This window comes from Poecilia mexicana, unplaced genomic scaffold, assembly GCF_051168715.1.
Source record: "Poecilia mexicana isolate PSO_F unplaced genomic scaffold, ASM5116871v1 scaffold_11, whole genome shotgun sequence".
Lineage (NCBI taxonomy): Eukaryota > Metazoa > Chordata > Actinopteri > Cyprinodontiformes > Poeciliidae > Poecilia > Poecilia mexicana.
This window is the reverse complement of record NW_028263380.1, coordinates 24,741,968-24,763,225: the sequence shown is the minus strand read 5'-3', so window position 1 is coordinate 24,763,225 and position 21,258 is coordinate 24,741,968. Positions and strand designations below refer to the sequence as shown.

The 21,258-nt window shown below is 36.0% G+C and overlaps 1 protein-coding gene across 1 annotated transcript; it reads left to right on the top strand.

Annotated features, from left to right (window-relative positions):
• The first annotated feature begins 1,115 nt into the window (after positions 1–1,115).
• On the top strand, positions 1,116–9,460 carry LOC106909533 (major histocompatibility complex class I-related protein 1-like). The gene is made up of 7 exons (XM_088010481.1): positions 1,116–1,372; positions 3,844–4,104; positions 6,035–6,313; positions 6,637–6,939; positions 7,361–7,462; positions 7,727–7,747; positions 7,874–9,460. Exons 1-7 carry the CDS (start codon positions 1,303–1,305, stop codon positions 7,927–7,929), a joined length of 1,092 nt encoding a protein of 363 aa, XP_087866607.1. The 5' UTR covers positions 1,116–1,302; the 3' UTR covers positions 7,930–9,460.
• The last annotated feature ends 11,798 nt before the right edge of the window (positions 9,461–21,258 follow it).

Below are 21,258 nucleotides of genomic sequence, written 5' to 3'. Positions count from 1 at the left end.
TGTACAACATGTGTTGTTGGCCAATGTTTTTTATTTGATAAACATTCAAAAAGTTATTAATTTCATGATGTTATTAAATTTGTATTTTTACAATAGCCTACCTTCCGTCTCATGATGGCGTTTTAACTACAATAAATTAAACTATAGAAAGACATCATCCTGATGCTACTAGCATGCAGAGGCACTAGCATAGATTTTTAGCTTAGATCACTCACTGTGATCGTTAGCAAGTGTTGATGATAATATTAAAGCTAAAACAGTCTCATAATTCGCAAATGCACATGTAACACAACGTGGTTACAGGTCATGAAAAAATAAATTTAAACTGACAGCTTATTTGTAGAAGACTATTTTGCAAACAGTTGACAGACACTTCATACAAAATTCAATACAACATAGTTTCGGCTTTTTGGGGGAGGAGGGTGGCCAGGGTTAGCTGGACTGATTGACACTAAATTTATTTATTTTTACAAATGTGAGCAAGGTCTGGATAGTGGTTGACCTCTGATGACCCCTGGAGAACATTTTGCTTAATATCTTTAAAATGGTAGCGGCACAAACAAAACAGTTTGCTGCATAAACCAGCACAAATGTTTGACATCACTTTTATCTGTTTGTACAGCTAGCATAGTTAGTCAGGGCTTGCACAATCGCTGACTTTGCGTAAAAGCATTTGAATGAGAAGTTGCAAAACTGAAGCGATTTGAAGAAAAACTCATAAAAATTGGTGAAACTGAATGGAAAAATACATAATTTGTTTTACTGGGTAAATATTCCAATTGATATTATTTATCAATATACTTTATTTTTTCCAATGTCTAGTCATAATCCAATTTTATATTTCTGGAATTTAAAATCATTCAATGTGTCTTTATGTAGAATTATGAGTGGTCAGAACAAATTAATTGTAGTCATACAACTCAATGGTAAATCTCAATGGCAAGTCGTTTATACCAGTCAGAATGTAATAAAAATATTTCAAAGAAGTATTTTGTCTTGTCAAAACATAAGAGACATTTTAATTTACTGACTAATATGTCAAGTAATAAAACTATTTCAAATATCCGACGTTTACCAATTCTATGTTAGGACGGCCTGCCATACAGCACGCCTCCAGGAAGTAGTCGTTTCTCAATTGTCTTTATTTATTGAAAAATTGTAAGCTTTACAAACACTCGTACGAATACAAAAATCTGACAGGTGACACAGAAACATGGGAAAACAGAATATGTTTCTGCCGAGAATCCATACCCTTTAGCGCAGGACTATCGCGATTCGCTGGTTTTTACCAAGCGACGGCAAATGCAGCTGAATGACAAGATGGGAAACTTTGTGTTTCTGCTTCTCCTGGGAATCCGCAACACTGCAGCTGGTAAGTTAGCAGTACGTTTTTATTTTTCGATGTGGATGCTATAAATAATTTTAAAAGGGAGAATTTTAAGAGTTACGAAAACTTTGTAAATCAGAAGTTTACTACTAGGCTATCGTTAACTTCTGATTTACAATAGCTCATAACCGGTCAGTTCAATTTACGTTTTCCAAACACATTTAACATGCAAGCATTTGAAAAAGCTGATGTTTAACATTTGTTATTTACAATTTGGTAGTCCATTTCTGCAGTATGATGCAGGAAGCTAGAGCACAAAGAAACAATGATAGAGGAAGAGAACTCAGAAATATGGTAAAGTGAAGAAAAAGACAATGGGCCATAAATAGAGGTTACATTTAGGTAACTGTAGATTATTTAATTTATTGTTTCAGAAAGGAATAACGGGTACTTAAGGCAATTTTGTTGTAATATTCTACATATGTCATATAATACCCATATCAGCTTATTATTCAGAAAATATAGTTTACAAAATCATAGCCGAAAGTGGCCTATGTAACAGAACTCCTAATTTTAGAAAATATTTAGATCAGACTGAAGATAATTCTGTTAAGATGTCCAGTTAAGTGTCTTTTCATAAAATTAAGCCAAAATGTATCTCATGTAAAAATAATGCAGATGTTTGAGGTGCTTCTTTTTAAATAGGGCAAAATTACATTAGAAACTATCAAAAATTATTAAATCTAGAAAAGTATTTTGCTGGTTTTTTTATTTTTTTCTTGTTTTGGTCAAATTTTGTTCCAACTCCACATATGAAAAATAGACTGATTTATTTTTTCTAAACTTGAATAAACTTAATAAACTTAAATTGAAGCTTTCTGTAAAGGTAAAATAAAAATCCCTAAACATTTTGCATTTGAAATGTAAAACCCTAAAAAAATAGGTAATAGGTCTTTCTCTGAATTCGGTGCCTTTTGTGTCCCACAGGTTTATCTCAAAAATTTTCATATAATGCAAACCACATTTTTTGAGAAAATCAAGAAATGGAAATATCTGTGTGTCTTGGTAATATACAATGCAAATATATTTTAAAAAGCATGTTTTAAAAATTTTATGGGTTGTTGAAGTGTAGAAGTCAACCAAATGAGCTTGTCCCCACTGACCAATGTTCATTTTTCACAGAATATAAAACAAATAAAAATAACCAGTAACTGCAAGTAATTTGTACCATTATCAAATTTTTTAGGTATACTTTAACCCAAATAATAGAAATATAAGAAAAATACATGAAATATGTATAAAATAGCACTTTTTAATCCTGTCCCTCAAGTTTTGTTCAACCCCGTAACAGCATACCAATCCCTCCTTTTTGTAAATAATGGTTAAGTCCCATTTCCTCTGTGCCCTGGAAGTGACATCAAGTCTCTTCCTGTTCATACTGTACAGAGATTTAAGTGAAAGTTTATTACCTATTTACCTATTTACCTATTTTTTTATCCAAATACCGTCGTCGTCAAGCTCAACCTTTCAACCCTGTTACAGACGTAAATTATATTTATTGTTGTTGGGGAAAAAGTAAAGAATGGTCTTTGAAAAGTATATTAATTTCTTGTTTTCATCATATCATATGTTGCTCAAGACCAGCCAGAGAGTGCAACCCCTTTACAGTCTGGTTAACCTTTGCAATAGGTTCAGCCCTGTAACGTGATACACTGTATTGATTTTTTTTATAGTAACAGCAAAACTAATACTTGTTGGACTGCATGTAAAGTTTAAAGAATGATTCAAAAACATGAAAAAGCCTGATTTAATTTTTATTTTTAAATGTATTTTCATGGTTTATGAGAAGCGCTTTTACATCAAGTTGCAATATTCTAAGTCTAATTATAATTCAGAATTAAATAAAATATACTTACAATTAGTTATTTTAATCAAGGGACAGGTGATCTCAAAGGAACTGGAAGAATTGGTTTAATTATGTTATAAAGTTAAACTCATAGAGGAATGAAATTGTCCCGTTACGGAGTTGAATTTAAAGCAACCCAATAAAGAAATGCATAATACTGTTTGGAATTTTATGCATAAGGTGGGAGACATATTTTCTTGGACGTTCAAAGACTCCTTCAATGATCCAGTGATCAAAAACAAAATGTTTTGTGGTATATTTTTAAGAACCTGAGATCCCAAAATGCACCGAATTCAGAGAATCACCCTAATATCTGCTGATTACTACTTAGAGCACTATAATTAAGATGAAGATAATTAAAGATAGCAGTTTAAAAATACAATTGTATAAGAGTATGTATAAATACTTTACTCATGAAATGTTATATGTTTTTTAAATACACCACTCAAAAATCACCAACTTTGAATGATCCTTTAATGTAAAGGTTAGTTATTATTATTATTATTATTATTATTAGATGTAGTTATTGTTACTTGGTTTGTCTAAGTTTCAGAAAATGTTTAATTATGTTATTGTTTTACAAATTCTCAAATCATTGTCTTTTTTTCAGAGTCCCACTCTATGAAGTATTTCTACACTGCAGCCTCTCAAGTGCCAAACTTCCCAGAGTTTGTGGCTGTTGCTTCAGTTGATGATGTCCAGATGGTTCACTATGACAGTGACAGCGGGAAAGCAGAGCCCAAACAGGACTGGATGAAGGAGAACATGGATCAGGAGTACTGGGAAAGGGAAGCTGAAAAGTTTTGGCGTCACCAACAAACCTACAAAGTCAGCATTGAAATCTTGAAGCAGCGCTTCAACCAAACAGGAGGTTTGTGTTAATTTGATCAGTTACTGATCATTTTTGTTGCTTGTGGGAAGTAGGACACACCATCATACACACACAGAGACATATAGTAATCCGATATGTAGAGACTCTACTGATCAGTGTAATAAAAATACTGTAGAATCATGGCTGAAATTTACATTGATTAATGCGACTTTTCTTTTATTAGCCAATACATTCACCTGTTAAACCATTTCACCACTGAGATATTAACCAGTAATAATTGTTAAATGATGAATAAAATTATTTAGTATCAAGACATAAACCTAGAAATGGGGATTTTAAAACACCAGTTATATCAACATCACAATAGTTATCAGTGATACTGAACATTATGTGTATTGAGAAACCACCATTCTCAGCATTATGTTCTATATTTTAACCAGTTCTTTTTTTTATTCAATTTACTGCTAAAGAATACCTAAATCTGAGTTACCCAGATTCCAGACTCCCTTGTTGAAAAGGAAAGAAACCAGCTCTATTTCTGAGGACATCACAAGGTTTGACAAATGATGGGGCCCTAAGAAAGACTGATGGAGGCCGAGCACACAGGGTGTTCACGCATCCTTAAAAGGTTTTAAATTCATGTGTCTAAAAATAAAGACTTTGAGTTTCTTAAAGTTGTCACAGAATTCAAGTTGGTCTTCAACACATTAATCATTGGTCTTACAGTTTGTTGTGGCAGGACTGTTTAATATTCTACGGAGCAGCAGTTGGTGCAACACAAACTCTGAAGTCTGAGGTTTACTGGATTTTAAACATGGTGGTCTTACAAAAGAAGAATTGTATTTCAAAAAATGTGGTTCTATTGAGGAAATTACTGCTGAGAAATGGAGAAGTAGTAGAAGATGGAGATAAATGGGAAGCGAGAATCACAGCAGATGCAGCAATAATGGCAAATATGGAAAAAGATTAGAAGGAACAGTAACTAATGTTTTCAGCTGAAGTAAGAATGGGACAATATCTTAATCTCAAAAGTAGCACCATTTCTTCTTCAGTAATTTTCCATCCAACACACAGGATGTGATCGGAACATCAGTGACAAAAGTTGAACAATTTTCAGCTTGCTTGTATCTCGTCGCTATCCTGTGTGAACACATCTACGAGTTGGACATTTCACAAGCACTGATTTCACCCGTCACCTGGCTATGGGAGGGCAAGCAACTTTTTCCTTACTGCACAAGTTCCATAGGAAATTAATGGATAAGTTGAGAATATAACAATCTCTCCACATTGAGTTACTAGTGGACATTTTCTTCATTGAGAAAAAGATCATCAGAGAAACTAATAGCTTTAAGTACAACACCCTATTCTAACACACTGACTCAAATTATTCAGATGTGTTTCTTTGTGAATATGAGGTAAATTTAGAATGACAGACTCGGGCCCTAAAACAATCCGCCTCCAGCCTTTGTTTATCTGGGGAAAGTGATTCATGCATGAAATTCAATGTGGACCAAATAAACCCCAGTGTATTTGAACTCTGCAAAAAGAAGCAGCTTAACCGAACTTCTTCTACCATGGATCCTGATAAAATATCTACACTATAACAATTAACAATTACAAACAAATCTTCAAATTCAAAGTTTATTTTATATCAAAACAGTGGGAAACTCTTAATATTCATTGTTCATAATGGGAAGCAAACAGTATTTGATATTCTTAACGTCTATCTTGAATTTGGACTTCTGGTACCTCCATCAGTGTTTACTTGATGCTCAGATTTACTGTGTCTTTAAATGTTGGCTTCAATTTGTCTGCAAATGTCTTGTTTGTGGAGAATAAATGATATCTGCTGTATGAGTCATTTTTTCAATTTGAAGCTTTTTTTTAACCCAATGTAGCTTCAATTTAGACTGTAATTGTTAAAATTATGTGAGGTTTTAATGACTTCTGTATCACCCTGTGTTCCCAGGTATGCATGTTTACCAATGGATGTATGGCTGTGAGTGGGATGAGGAGGCAAAAGTGAAAAAAGGCTTTATGCAGTACGGGTATGATGGAGAAGACTTCATAGCCTTTGACCTGAGCACAAAGAAGTGGATCGCTCCAACACCTCAAGCTGTCATCACCAAAAACAAGTGGGACAATAACAGAGGTTGGATTGCTCTGGCAGACAGCTTCCTCAACCAGAGGTGTCCTGATTGGATAAAGACATATATGATCTATGGCAGGACTTCTCTCATGAGAACAGGTAGAACCAGGTGACCTATTAGTTCACTGAAGAAATATTCATTTATCTGTAATTTTAATGTTTTGGGAAACATCTTTTTTCATTCAGTTGTTTTTATTCTTTCTCTTGACGACTCTAATTTCTTACTTTCTATTTGGCTCATTTATAAGAGATTCCTTCATCTTTAGTCTCAACATTACATTTGAAAGAGTTGACAAGTATCATGAGTATTTCTAAACAGCGTACCTAACTTGGTAATAAAAGTAAAACTAGAGTGTTAAAATCAAAGTGTCTGACAGAGAAACTCCATTAGATCAACATTTCTTTGCTTTTTCCCACTATAGAGAAACCTTTGGTGTCTCTCCTCCAGAAGTCTTCCTCCTCTCCAATCTGCTGCCATGCTACAGGTTTCTATCCTAACAAGGCAGAGATGCTCTGGAGGAAAGATGGAGAAGAGATCCATGATGGTGTGGTCAAAAGAGAAACCCTCTCTAACAATGATGGGACCTTCCAGACGAGTGTTGATCTGGATCTGACATCCGTTTCATCTGAAGACTGGAGCAACTATGAATGTGTGTTTCAGCTGTCAGGAGCCAATGAAGACATCGTCACCAAACTGGAGAAATCCAACATCTTGACCAATGAAAGTAAGACCTTTATCAAAGTTGTTGATGGACCAAAAATTACTTAAAATTATTGAAGTAATTTAGTTGACTTTACAATATTTTTGCAGACAATTTAATTGGTTAAAATATATACTGTTTAATCTATTATGTCATTTTAAGTTTTGGTTTTGTTACTAAAACCATAAAATATCTGAAATATTTTAACCTGTCATTTACTTATAACTAATGCTAAAACCAAGACTGTTTCATTAAAAGAATCCCTTTAAGAAAAAAAGGAAAGTGAAATAATTACCAATTATAGGTTCAACCTTCTGTAACAGCAGAATAGCAGACTTGAGCATTTTATACAGACTATAAACTAATTGAGGTAGCATGGTACATGTTTGCTGTTTGGTTAAGAAAAAAAGTCCAGCAATGTTTTGGTTTGTGACTTATTTCATAGGGAACTGGATCACGGTAATCACCACTGGAGCAGTGATTATTGCTGCCGTTGTCGCCGTGGTTGGAGTCATTTTCAGAAATCCAATCAGTGAGAAACTATTCAGTGAGTTTTTTTGTAATTTAATCCTAAATCTATGTTACTATGCAGATTACATTTTTTACACTGGTATAAAAATCATTATAATACAAATTAAAATTTAAGGTCAAAGTGAAACTATAAAGTTATACTGCTTTTTACATAAATGAACACTTGATTACTGCATGTCCAGTTTAAGGATAAAAGCAGTTAAGAAACAATACTGTGGGTTAAATGTGGGAACTGAAGTTGGTTACTCTACAAACTAAATATATATTTTTCGTTTTACAGAAACCAAACGACCTCCAACTTGTAAGTAAAACACATTACATAATTTTCTATAAAATTTAAAATGCATGATCCAGTCCAAAGATTTATTAATAATGTTGTTTTTTATGTTGTGTAAGATCAGCTAACACTTTATTTCTCCTTCCACAGATATCAATAACCGTGAAGTCAAAGAAATAATGATTCAAAAACAAAATGGAACATAGGCAGCATGCACACAGTGAGTTGTTTCATGTAAAATAATGTATGTGATGGTTTTTCTTTACATTGCTGACAGTGTTTGTCTTAAAGAACTAGACATATTCAATATTTGACATCAGTTTAATTTATAGGTGAAGTGTTTTGGATGAATTTGAGTGACAACATACAGAAGTGTCATAAATCTTTACATATGCAGACAAATAATATTAACTTCACTGGAAGAAACAGTGGACCAAAGTGAACAAAAATATGTGTATTATAGATACTTTAATGAATCTTTATTTTTTACTTGTTTCCAGAAAACAGAATTTTTATGTCTTACTTTCTGTTTTAATATTTTATTTTCATCTCTTTGGGCCAGTGGATAAAGTTTGCATTAAAACAATGAGCATCGCTATATTGTCTTCTGCAAACAGGGAGATTATGTGATCAATCTTATTGTTTAAATCAGATTGTTTTTAAACAAGGATCAAACATTGACAAACTGAAGAGCGAGTTGAGTTTCATAGTTTGAGGTTTAATTTCTACTGATAAATTGTTGAAAGTTTGTCTACTAAACAAAAATCTTATAAAATGTAGGTTTTTGGAAATCTTTCCATTACTTTTTAGAAAGCAAGTTCTTTCTGTTGTCAGAGGTTCCTGTAAATACTTGAATAATAATTATTGATGAGACAAATTAAAATAATAAAATACAGTCACATATCACTTTGTCTTGTAAAGAGTAATTTTCTTTGGGATCTGATGAGTTAAACATGTTGCAGTTATATCTTTAGGTCATTTGGTGATGCAGTGCTGACCATTCATAATGTTTAAATTTATGATTAAAATTTAATGTCATGCTCATGGTGTTGCTTGCCGTTACCCACTGTTAGAGATGGGCACCTGCATAAGAATAAGGAGGCAATTAAAAGTTAATAACTCATTATTATTACTGAGTTACTACTACTAATAATAATAATAATAATAATAACTATCAATAGAGAGGAGTCACTCCATTGTTGGGGTGAATTCTGTGTTGGTCTGTTATGTTTGGTAAGTTAGCATTAGCATCAGTCATTTAACCGTCTGTTATTTTTCTTTTTGTATGACTTCCAGGTCATACTGCACTGTACATGCCAACGATGTTCTTCATACTAATATGCTAATTTATGTTTGCAGTGTTTTAAATCAGAATAAAGTGGCGTAATCAACGAATCCGTTATGCTTAAGAACACAAAAAAGCAGTTGCATTATTTGTTCATAATGTAGATATTTTGCTTGTTTTTGTTACATTGTGAGTTTTTTATCTATTCATTTTATTTAATGTGCCTCTCTAATTGTGATCCTCAAAGCATTTCTTTTGCTGTATGTTCTTCAGTATATTTGTTATTAAACTTGTGTTTTGAAAAGTTTTGTGTTTATCTTATGCTGACTTTCAAATGTTGTCTTTAGTTGTGATTAATGAAACAGTGACAAGGTAATATTGTTTTAATTTGCATTTGAATGATAAATTAAAGTTCTGTTTTTTCTAAAGCCAATGACTTTGCAATACGGAAACTTTACAATGCATCATGCTTTTGTTTGAGACCAAAATCTTACCATTTAGTTCTTCAGAGGGTTCAATCCATCACGTCCTTCAATATTATGACTTCTGTTTCAAAGTAAGTAATTCTGGCTTCTGGTGTTCAGTGCGAACTTGTAGGTGTATTAAATCACCTGTCAAAATGTTAGATATTTTGTGTACATCTATCAAAATGTTTTTAGTGCCGTGTTTTCTTAATCGAAACACAAAAAGCACCACCTGATAATCAGCTTGAATGATGAGACTTGTTAGTTCTTTAACCCTTGTGTTTACAAATGGGATCCAACGACCCCACACACATAAACTTGTATCGTTTGCCACAGTCCTCCACGTTTCCCTCTGTCCTCGCTCGCACAAGGGTTAGGAGATGTTGAGTAATGATGATTAATCCTCCTTCAACCCAAGGGAGAGAAGTGACAACTTGTTGGAAAAGGTTGATTGAATTGTGAATGGGAACCACATGGAAGTTAAAACCATCAAGTTAAATTGAACAAAATGAGCATGACAACAAAAAAGGAAAAAAAGGGGTGGGAGGTAAAAAAAAAAAACTATCTCCAAATAAATTTATATCAAACTTTGGAAAAACAAGTAGAGAAAAAGCAACAGCAATTTAGCACTCTGAGTGAAATTAAATTCAGCTGAAATCAATTTAAAAATACTTGAGAAAGGTTGAAAAATGTGCAAAAATAATAAGCAACAAGATTGCAATAACATCTAATTCCACTAATTTCTTCAAATGTGGACTTAGTGCTTGTTAAAAAATAACATTGTGCTTTGGCTCATGACACTAATATTGATAGCTGTGACCAGCAGGATAAAGTGGATCAAATTTACTGGAGGTGAAAGACCAAAAGTAAATAAATAATAGTAACACAAAGCAATAAAATCCTTGGTTGGTTTCCTTTAAAGATACCCCACCATGTATTAGAATAATGTACTTGAATAAAGAAAGAAGAAGATATTATATCAAGAGTAAGATTAGGTCTCACCGGTTTAGAAATTACACTTAAAATAATCTCCAAACATGCTACAGGCTGTCGTATTCATTGTGGCCAAATAAAAACAATGGAACACATTTTCTTCGAATGTAATAAATATGCACATGACAGAGAAGTATTATTTAGAAATTAAATAAGAATAAGAGAAAATTAGAGGTATGGGACTCCTTTAGAAACTCATTTGGGATGCAGTCTTTGGCAGCTTTTTTAGCTTCTTAAGAACAGGTACTTTGGAGATGTTTCCCTCCGGTGAGTTGGGGGTTTTCTCACCTGCCCAGAAATCTTCCCAAGGGAGGCGTCCTGGGTACATCCTGATCCAGAAGTTCAAAACACCTAGTTTCTGAAGTCGGTCCTTAACGGCCATTGTCCTTCATGTCTTAGCGTTAGCTCATCACGCCTGAATCAGATGACGGCTCTTTAGCAGGTCTGTGTGGAACGTTGACCTTTTAACTGGTTTTCGCTAAAAATAAAAGCTGCACATTTTTCTTCTCTTGGCTCATCATGTCGTTTCACATAGGTATTTCAGGAAGGTTCATTCAATGCTTATTCATTAGTAAGCAAGTCAGGCAATTATCTTTTTGTTTTTATATAACATTTTTTCCTTACAAAGACGCGAAAGCAAAAGTAGGGGACAAATGATTTTTCACAGCAATGTATGCTGAAAGCCTATTTATCAATTAGAAACCAAACTGTTCTTCCTCTTTGTAAAAATATTCAAAACTTCTAAAGAAACCTAGATGCATTTAATGCAGCTGGAAGCTACTGTTTTTATGTGTTTGAAATGGATTTTTAAATACTGGATATTTTTGTGAACATGATCAGCAAGGACCCATTAAACACACATTAGTTAATGGTTTTAATACTGCTTTAATTTTAACCCACTTATGTTGTGAGTCTCTTATTACAGTGATCCACTCTCTGAGGTATTTCTACTCAGCATCTTCAGGATTACCAGACGTCCCATCGTACATGTCTGCTGGTTTTCTGGATGATGTTCAGATTAGTTACTGTGACAGCAGAAACAACAGAAACATTCCCAAACAGGACTGGATGAACAATGTTAGCTCAGATAATCCACATTACTGGGAGGAGGAAACTCTAACACAGGGGTGGCCAATCCTGGTCCTCGAGGGCCGGTGTCCTGCAACTCTTAGACGTCTCCCTGGTCCAACACACCTGGATCCAACAGCTGAATCACCTCCTAAGTGCCGTCAGGTTCTCCAGAGTCCTGCTAACGACCTCATTATAATGTGGATTATCTGAGTTTATAGAGCCTCAGTGAAAACATGTTTATTATTATTAATGCTTTGGTGCAAAAAACTGATTGAAAATCAATTTATTTACTGCATGTTTATGTCTGTTAAGGCTAAGATGGAACGGGAATAAAAGCAGCACTTTAAACCATTCAGACGAACATAGAGACACAATCAGATGTCTTATTACCCCGCAATAATAACTCAGAAATAGTCCATGGAAAAGCCTTACATAACCTTGTATTAAAGCAGAAAGTACAGCGGCCACCATAAGAAAGGCTTGTAGTATTCAATTATGCTGCAAGAACTGATCAGTCGATTATTGCAAGGGAAAGCAAAACCTTATGCGAGGGAACGCAAAAGAATAAAAAAATCCCCATGTCCCCTGCAGGGCTCCGTAGGTTTTGATTCAACAATCAACTTTTCATTACTTTTTATCATCTGGATCATTTTGGATTAACCACAATTTCAAAATTTAGAAAACTTGAACAGGATTTACTACAATAAATACAGAACTTCTTTAAAAGACAGTAATTATTTCAACCATTTTGTTTATAAAGAAAAATAGACTAGTTTCAAACCATTTGTTTTTGTGTTTATCATTTACACATGGCTCTGACTAAAACCGTTATGCCTAGTGTGGTCTGGTTCTATAATATCTATTTTCTTCATTTTTCAACTGAATTCTCAATAAGTTAAAAACCAAAATAATCAAGGAGTTGGACTAAATTTAAAGTTGTAATCAACAAAATTATTTCACAAAAACATAGATTTTTATCTCTTATATGTAAAACTAAGAATAAGGTTTGGAAACCCACGTTTGTCAGTTTGTGTTTCTTTATATTTATTCAGTTGTAGAATTATGTCAGACTGCAGCTAAATGGGTCGAAACTAGTAAATATGTTAAGATACATAAAAAACAGCATGCAAAGTTTTCTTGTTGTGAAGTAAAAATAAATGTTCTTTATAATACCTGGACAGAGACATCACTATCTGGGTTTGCTTTTAACTGAAAGACAAAAGTAACAGATTTAAATATTTTAATAATTACAAATCATATTTACTGCACCAATTTTATCAACATACGTGTTTTCCTAATATTGTGCAGTTCAAATACACACTAGAAACTATTTCACACATTTACTGACGCAGGAAAGATTTTTTTACTAATCATTTACATTAATTTTTCCTTTTTATCACCACAGCAAATTCCATTGTTATAATCATCCTAATTATTGTTGAAGTTGTTGTTGTTGCTGCCATTGCTGTGATTGGATTCATTATTTACAAACATAAAAAAGGTGAAATCCAAACATTATTCTTTTCTTTAGTAACATGACTTTGATGTGGTGCTTTGATGCATCGCAAAAAAATTTAATATTTTTTCTGTGTAACCCAGACAAATAAAATAGAAAAAAAATTTGACTGTATGAAGTAAAATTTTATATAATTTTAATTTCAGCCAAACTTCCTCCACCTCGTCAGTAAAATTAGTCTATTCTATATAATTTAATCTGAACTAGCTCACAAAGGAATTATATATTTACTAAAGTAAAATTTAACCAACACCTTGTGTTTGCTTGTTCAGCTGTAAATAAACCTGATGTCCAACAACAGATGTTTCCTTTATCCTGAAGAACATGAAGGCAGGCAAACAGAAAGTTATTTCAAATGTTAACTAGTTGACTTTAAAACTAAATTATCATGAACTGTTTGTTTATTTAACTAAGCTTTTGGGTTTTATTTTTCATCATTAAGGAGAAACATAGTCTACCATATGATGATAATAGATCATATAAATAGGAATGTTTTCAGAAACCTTCATATTTTTCATTTATGTAAATTTAACTGACAAAGCTTCTCTTGAGAAACTGCTGGTTAAATCACATGAAAACAAATGTTTATGGGAAAATAAATAGTGTTACAAATGTTATACCTTTTAATTTCCCAAAAAATTAACTTTTTTCTATATTATTTTCTTAAAGAGTTCCTTTTATATTCATAGATTTTTGTTTTCTGGTTAATGGTTCAACGTCAAAATCAAGAGAAATCAAGAGAAATCAAGAGAATCTTTCGTCACAAATAAACAGTAAAATTTATTTTTGATAAAATCTTCAAATCAAAAGATATAAAACATGTTTAGTTGATATTCTAAGTAACTAAGGTGTAATTCAGCCTGCCAATATTATTAATATGACTCCAGTTAGCTGCACTTTTTTGAGCTTGAAAATATTTTTTCCATGGTAATTAGAAATGACCATAGTATATACATCTTACTTAGCTTATAAAAACAAAATGAAACATTAGTTTCCTTCCTTCACAGCAACTGTATTGTAAATAGTCTGTTTTTGTATCGCCTCCCAGTTCTACTGAGAACTCAAAGCACTTTCACACTCACAAACGTCGACACAATATACCAATAAGCAGATCAATAACTTATGATTACGTATCAACAGGAGTATCAACATGTGAGATAAGAAAGCTGCAGTCACCCTGTTGCTCAGATACAAAATTTCAGTCTAAAGCATATTACAGTTTTTCTGAATTTTAAAGCTGGCAAGTTTAGATTTTAATGGTGTTTGACTTTTTCATGTTTCAATTCACACTAATTTTTCTACAGTGGATTTACACTGTACTTTATTAGCTGAGATTTATTTTATTCTTGAGTTGCTGGTTTGTTTTTGAAGAGAAAGATGATGTTCTGACATCACTGCTGTTTTATTTTATATGTAAAATATTGCCTTTTCTGAAATAAAATCCAATTTGTTTATACACTACACTCTGTAAATCTGGGTATTTATTCATAAAGATTCTCAGTCCTCAAAGCATTCTCATTATCTTACCCTAAAGAACAGTGAGAAGTCTTTCTGTGTTGAGGGTCTGTTACTATCCTGGCGCTTTTGTGTGTGAATTTTAAGACTCGTCAAGATCATCTTTTTTCTTTTTTTTTTTTTTTTTAACCAGGATGATCAGTAACCAATCAGACCTCTTTCTTGTTTCAGCCAATCATATGAACGGACCCCACGTGGTGGTATACCTTACAAGCCAATCATATGGCTACAACATCGCCGTAGCCTTGTTGAAGTACAGCCTATTTAGCCCTCAGCCTGGCTTTTGGCAGAGGAGCGGTAAGTAAAATATCTATCTTAACATGTTTAGCTACTTATTGTTATGATTATTAATGCTAATCGGTTTAATTGTGCAGCTGTCAACACAAGCTAGCGAGCTAAGTGAGTGAGCTATGCTTCCGCATAGTCTGTTCCACTATGGGGGGATTTTTCTGGGATCAAATCTTCACTTGTTACCTTCTCTGCTCGCGCTGGAAACAAAGTCGCCTGGCAACCTCTCGGCCAATAGAATGAAAGTGGTATACTGGGGCCTGTGTGGCCATACACATGAACTTATGTCTAAGGTATAAATTCATAGACATATAAATTTATGCCATATACAGCATAAATTCTTAAAAACCTACAGCTGCATCCATCCAATCATCCAGCTGCCTGTCTGTCTGTATTATCTAATCTATGATGGATAGGTTTATAGATATATACGTTTTCTCTAGATAGATAGCATGTCTTGACTAAGTGGTAACAAGGTCCATTTTCTTTTGTTGGGTGAACACACCTGCCTAACATCAGCAGGCTGTTGATGATCAGTAGCGCACTGCTGGCAGATATTTAGTGAGGAAGAGAACACAGACTTGCTGTCTGTCCTGTAAGTCTGTGTAACGAAGCGGAAGGCTGAAGTTGTTTCTCCCTACATCCAGTGGGCGGCGCAGGTTGCTATAGTAAACACAGGCACACCCACTAGGAAACAACCCTCCCCCTTCCCCCTCCACCCAGCATGGAGCTTTCATTCTATTGGCTGGAACGGTTGCCAGGCGACGGTACGTTTTGCTCCACGAGAGCAGAAAAGGGCAGTTTCTCAATACTCAAGAACGCAAGAATGTTCTTGTGTTCTTGGTAAGTACGTACCCTCATGAACAGTTGAAAGTCCGTTCTTACCGAGGTCACAAGGACTATATAACAAGATTTTAAAAAGTCCCTTTAGGAGGATTTGATCACAAAAATTGTAACGGGTTATTTATTTGTATAATATGACAGTGACAAGTTTGGTGTTTTTTTTTTTTTTTAATTATTCTTTCCAAGACTTGATTTTGGACAATTCATGAAAAATACAGCTTCTGCGAATTTCAATAAATTGTCCAATTTAACACAAGAATTACTTTCACATTTATAACTGGAAAAATTTTTAACAGAAATGAAATATACTTAAAGAAATATAATTTCTAAGTAGAAACACCTTCAAATTAATGTGATTACGTTTTTATTGCTGATTATAAAAAAAACTTAAGTTAATAGAAATTTATCACCGCAAACTACTTTTTCAAGCTTCTGTTACCAGTGAAGCTTGAGTCACCTTCATCAGATTATTTGCTTATGAAATATTTATCTCAAATGTCAACAATAATAGATGATGGCCAGCGTGAGTCATGCAGTCGACTGATTACTGCCTTATTCCCTAGATTTGCAGGGGATCCATAAGTAGGGAAAGTTAAAAAAAATTAGATTTAATGTTTTACCAACCTGCATCTGGCCAGAGTTGCTGTTACACAACTGGATGATTATTTTTACAATAACTGCTAAACACTGATTAATAAACTTGTTTCCTTTATTATCATAATCAGGTATACTCTTGTAAGGTACCAGCATAGAAAGAAACAAAAAAATGTAGGAATGTCTTTATTAGAATAACAAAACAACAAGCAGATAATCAGGCAATAACTCCAGGAAATTGGTTCTGAGACTGTCTAATTGAAAGCAAATATTACCATAATTTAATCGTTTTTTGTTTGTTTGTTTGTTAATTTAAGAAGATGAGGAGACAGTGAAGAGGACAACATGGGAATGAAGAGAGCCGCCCGTTAAACCGGCAGCTCCCTTGGTCTGTTAGTGGAGCTATGCTACTCCGAAAACTCCACTCAGCGTTATATATTTGGCAGGCACAATAAAGTGTCAGTGCATTTAATAGATCTTAACACGCTGAATAGTAATCACATTGCCACGTATTTAAATTTTAGGCATACAGCTATTAAAACTGCATGTATAGGAATGTATAGTTTAGCATATTTAAATAATTTTGGTGGAATACAATATTTTAATATATCCTCCTGACCAGTGTTGTATAGTAACGAAGTAAAAACACTTCACTTCTTTACTTAAGTATATTTTGGAGTACTTCATACTTTCCTCGAGTATGAAAATTTTTTATAACTTTCACTTTTACTTCACTATATTTCCGAACTTAATTGCATACTTTTACTCCGATACATTTTCAATGTGTGGTTTAGTTACTCGTTACAAAAAAGCGAGAAAGAGAAACGCCAGTGTTTTGACCCCGCCTACTGATTGACTGCAACAAAGTCAGTCGCCTACTTGCCTGGGCTTGTTCATCACCACCAATAGGATACACCTGTTTGGCTTCTCCCATTAAACTCAAAGCAAGTCTCGTGATCAGCAGCAGCCACATGTCCCTAATGCCACACATAATGACCAGCTGTGTGCACCAATGGTTTGTGAAGTGGAGTAATCGTGACAGCTTTTTTTTCTTCATGTTGGCTGCATTTTCTGTACTGATTGTTTATTTTTCTCATTTTCAGCGCTGACCTTATTTGAAGGGAAAACTTAAAGCTTACAAAAACTTTGTATTTTCTGTCCTGGAGGGGATACTAAGAAGCTGGTTCAGTTGTAAATCAGGTTAAGTTAACCTTGTGGCATAGTGTGGTATAGTTAAAGCACCTAATTTTCTTAACTAAATGATGCCTGCAGGTATATCTATTAGCAGGTTTAATTTTGCCTGCACTTAGTTGTGTACATTACTTTAAGTGTATTTGACAAGTTTACCAAAATATAAAAAGTCATTCAAACTGCATGTTACGACTGGCTCAGGGTCGTAACAAAAACATGAAACCATGCCGTGGTTAAAGTGCACAAAAAGAAGTCTTTATTAACAAAACAACAATGGATTGTGGAAATCAGTATCAGTGGTGTAATGTAAATGCTTGGATGTGTTGTATGAATGCATATGGAGATGTTGTAGTGCCAAAACAAAGACAAAATCAAAGGTGCAACAAAAGGGAAACTGAGGCCGGGCCACCAAACATCTCCGACAGCAGAGTGGACGCTGCGGGCGACCAGCGACACTGAAGTCGGGGACAGCCAGGTTAAAATACTCTGCACGCCCAATCACCGGATCCAAGTCACCTGCAAGGGGGAGGAGCATAAGGACGGACACCAAGACACCTGCAAACCGGCCCACAAGGCCCAGGGCCGCAACACCCCCACCCATAAAAAAGCAGGTTCCAAAAGGGAACCCTGCTGCTGTCTAACTCGCCATGTGTGAACAAACCCAGCCACCATTAAGATGTTGCTTTCACCACCAGTTGTACTTAGCCAGGTTGATATGTAATGCACAGGTTCTCCCCTCCTCACTCCAAACCAGCAACTGGTGCACTCAGAAGCTCTTTTAAGGATAGGAAAAAGGAAACAAAGAGAAAACAAGCACAAAACAGGCTACTAAACTGGAGCGCGAGATAACGCGTCAGCTACGACATTGTTTTTCCCTTTAATATACTGAATATCTAAATTGTAGGACTGCAGAAACAACGACCAGCGAATCAATCGCTGATTTGGACACTTCAGGGAAGACAAGAAGGTCAATGGATTATGATCTGTGAACACCACAATGTTAGCGCCACCACTTAAATAAACATCAAAATGTTTCAGGGCTAAGATCAAAGCAAACGTCTCTTTCTCAATCACAGAATAGTTCAGTTGGTGTTTATTGAACTTCTTTGAAAAATAACTCACCGGCCTGCCAATACCCAGATCATCAGTCTGTGTAAGGACAGCTCCGGCACCCACGTGACTGGCGTCCACGTAAAGCTGAAAAGGACGGTTAAAGCGTGGTGCAGCCAATACAGGAGCAGCACAGAGGAGTCTTTTCACCTGCTCAAAAGCCTGCTGACAAAGAGAAGACCATTCAAACTTTATATCCTTGCGCAGCAAATTTGTTAGCGGAGCCACCACAGATGAAAAGTTTCTGCAAAAACATCTGTAGTATCCTACCAGCCCAAGAAAACGCATTAGTTCCCTTTTCGTAGCTGGAACAGGAAACTGCTCTACCGCCTGAACCTTCGCTGCAACAGGGCGGACCTCACCGTGGCCGACCACACGACCTAAAAAGGTAACAGTCGCCCTTCCAAATTCACATTTGGCTAGGTTGATTGTTAACCTCGCCCCCGCCAAACGAGTGAAAAGCTCCCGGATTCGCTCTACGTGCTCTTCCCACGTGTCAGAGTATACCACCACGTCATCCAAGTAGACCGCACACCCAGTCATGTCACCAACCACTCTGTTCATTAATCTTTGAAACGTCGCTGGCGCATTTCTCAGGCCAAACGGCATCACTGTGTAAGAATACAAGCCTGTAGGAGTAACAAATGCTGACACTTCACGTGCGCGTTGTGTCAAAGGCACCTGCCAGTAACCCTTTAGGAGGTCAAACTTGCTAACAAAGTTAGCAGAACCCACCTGGTCAACGCAATCATCCATTCTCGGCAGCGGGAAACAATCTGGTTTTGTCACAGCGTTAAGCTTGCGAAAATCCGAGCAGAAACGTAGGGTGTTATCAGGCTTGGGGACCAAAATACATGGAGATGCCCAACTGGACATACTCGGTTCTGCAATCCCGGTACGAAGCATGTAATCTACTTCCGCATCCAAATGCTTACGCTTCTCTAGATTCACTCTGTAAAACCGTTGTTTTATTGGTTTAGCGTCTCCCACATCCACATCGTGTTCAATCAGATGCGTGCGACCTGGCGTGTCCGAAAACAAACAAGGAAATTCACCAATCAGCTCTGCTAACTGTTTAGCACGATCTGCAGGTAAGTGAGCCAACAACGTGTCCAATTTATCCAAAGTTTCAGAGTTTTTAAGACGCCCATGAATCAGAGCGCTGTCCAACTCATCCGTGCCGCTGTCATTCCCCACAGGTGACAGTGCGCTGTCCGTGGTGCTGAAAGTGTCGCTCCCCCCAGCCAGGCTGTTTACGGCACACGCCGGGGTAACGCCATTACACTGTGGGTGAAATAAATCCTCCTGAGCATAATATGGTTTCAACATGTTGACATGACACAACTGGCTTTTCTTTCTCCGCTCTGGCATTGATATCAAGTAGTTCTGGTCGGACACCTTCTCCAGAACTGTATATGGACCAGCGAACCTCGCCTGAAAAGGAGAAGTCAAGACTGGGCACAAAGCCAACACTTTATCACCAGGTAGAAATGAACGAGTCTCAGCACGGCGATCAAACAAGTTTTTCATATTCCTCTGCGTTTTAGTCAGATTTTCTTTAGCGAGTTCACGCGCCAGATACAAGCGTCTTCTGAAACCATTTACATAATCCAATAAGTTTGTCGGTGGGACGGGTTCTTTAAGCCCGTCCGCCACCACAGCCAACGGACCCCTCACGTTATGTGCAAAAACCAGTTCGTTTGGGCTAAACCCGGTGCTTTCCTGGGTTACCTCTCTGGCAGCCAGCATCAGCCATGGCAAACCTTCCTCCCAGTCGCCCGCCAGTTCTGTACAGTAAGCTCGCAGGAGAGATTTCAGAGACTGGTGGAAGCGCTCCAACGCCCCCTGACTCTCTGGATGATACGCTGCTGCTTTATTGTGTCGCACCCGTAACTGCTTCAAAACCTGACTGAACAAATGTGATGAAAAATTCGTTCCTTGGTCAGACTGAATGACTTTAGGGATGCCAAACACCGAAAAGAACTGGGTAAGTGCACGTACAACTGACCTAGAAGTTATTGAGCGTAGTGGATAGGCTGCTGGATAACGTGTAGTTTGACACATTAGTGAGCAGATATGATGAACCAGCCTTTGAGCGAGGTAACAGACCAACGCAGTCAATTATTAAATGCTCAAATGGCTCAGATGCGGCAACAATTGGGCTCAATGGGAACGGTTTCAAAACCTGATTGGGTTTAGCAATGAGCTGACAGACATGACACCTCTTAATGTAAGACGACACGTCCTTTTTAAGACGCGGCCAGAAAAAATGTCTGAGAACCCTGTCATACGTTTTACGTACACCAGAATGGCCAGACTCGTCATGAGCAACTTTTAACACTGTGGAGCGGAGATTAAGGGGAACCACAATTTGAAATACTGGCTCACCCACAATGTCAGCATGAGGTAACCATTTCCTCACCAACAACGAATCCTGCAGGAAGTATCCACATGCACAGTCCGTGATTTCAGTCAGCGGACGCACCTGATCGAAGAGAGTCTTCAGAGAAACATCAGCTTGCTGCTCCGCCACGAACTCGCTGCGAGACAGAGACATAGGGAGACTGGACAATGGAAAAGTTATTTTTTTCACACATTTCTCCTCTTTCCCGCTCTGAGCACGCATCATGGCTCGAGTAACTGCGCATGCAGTAAACACATCCGG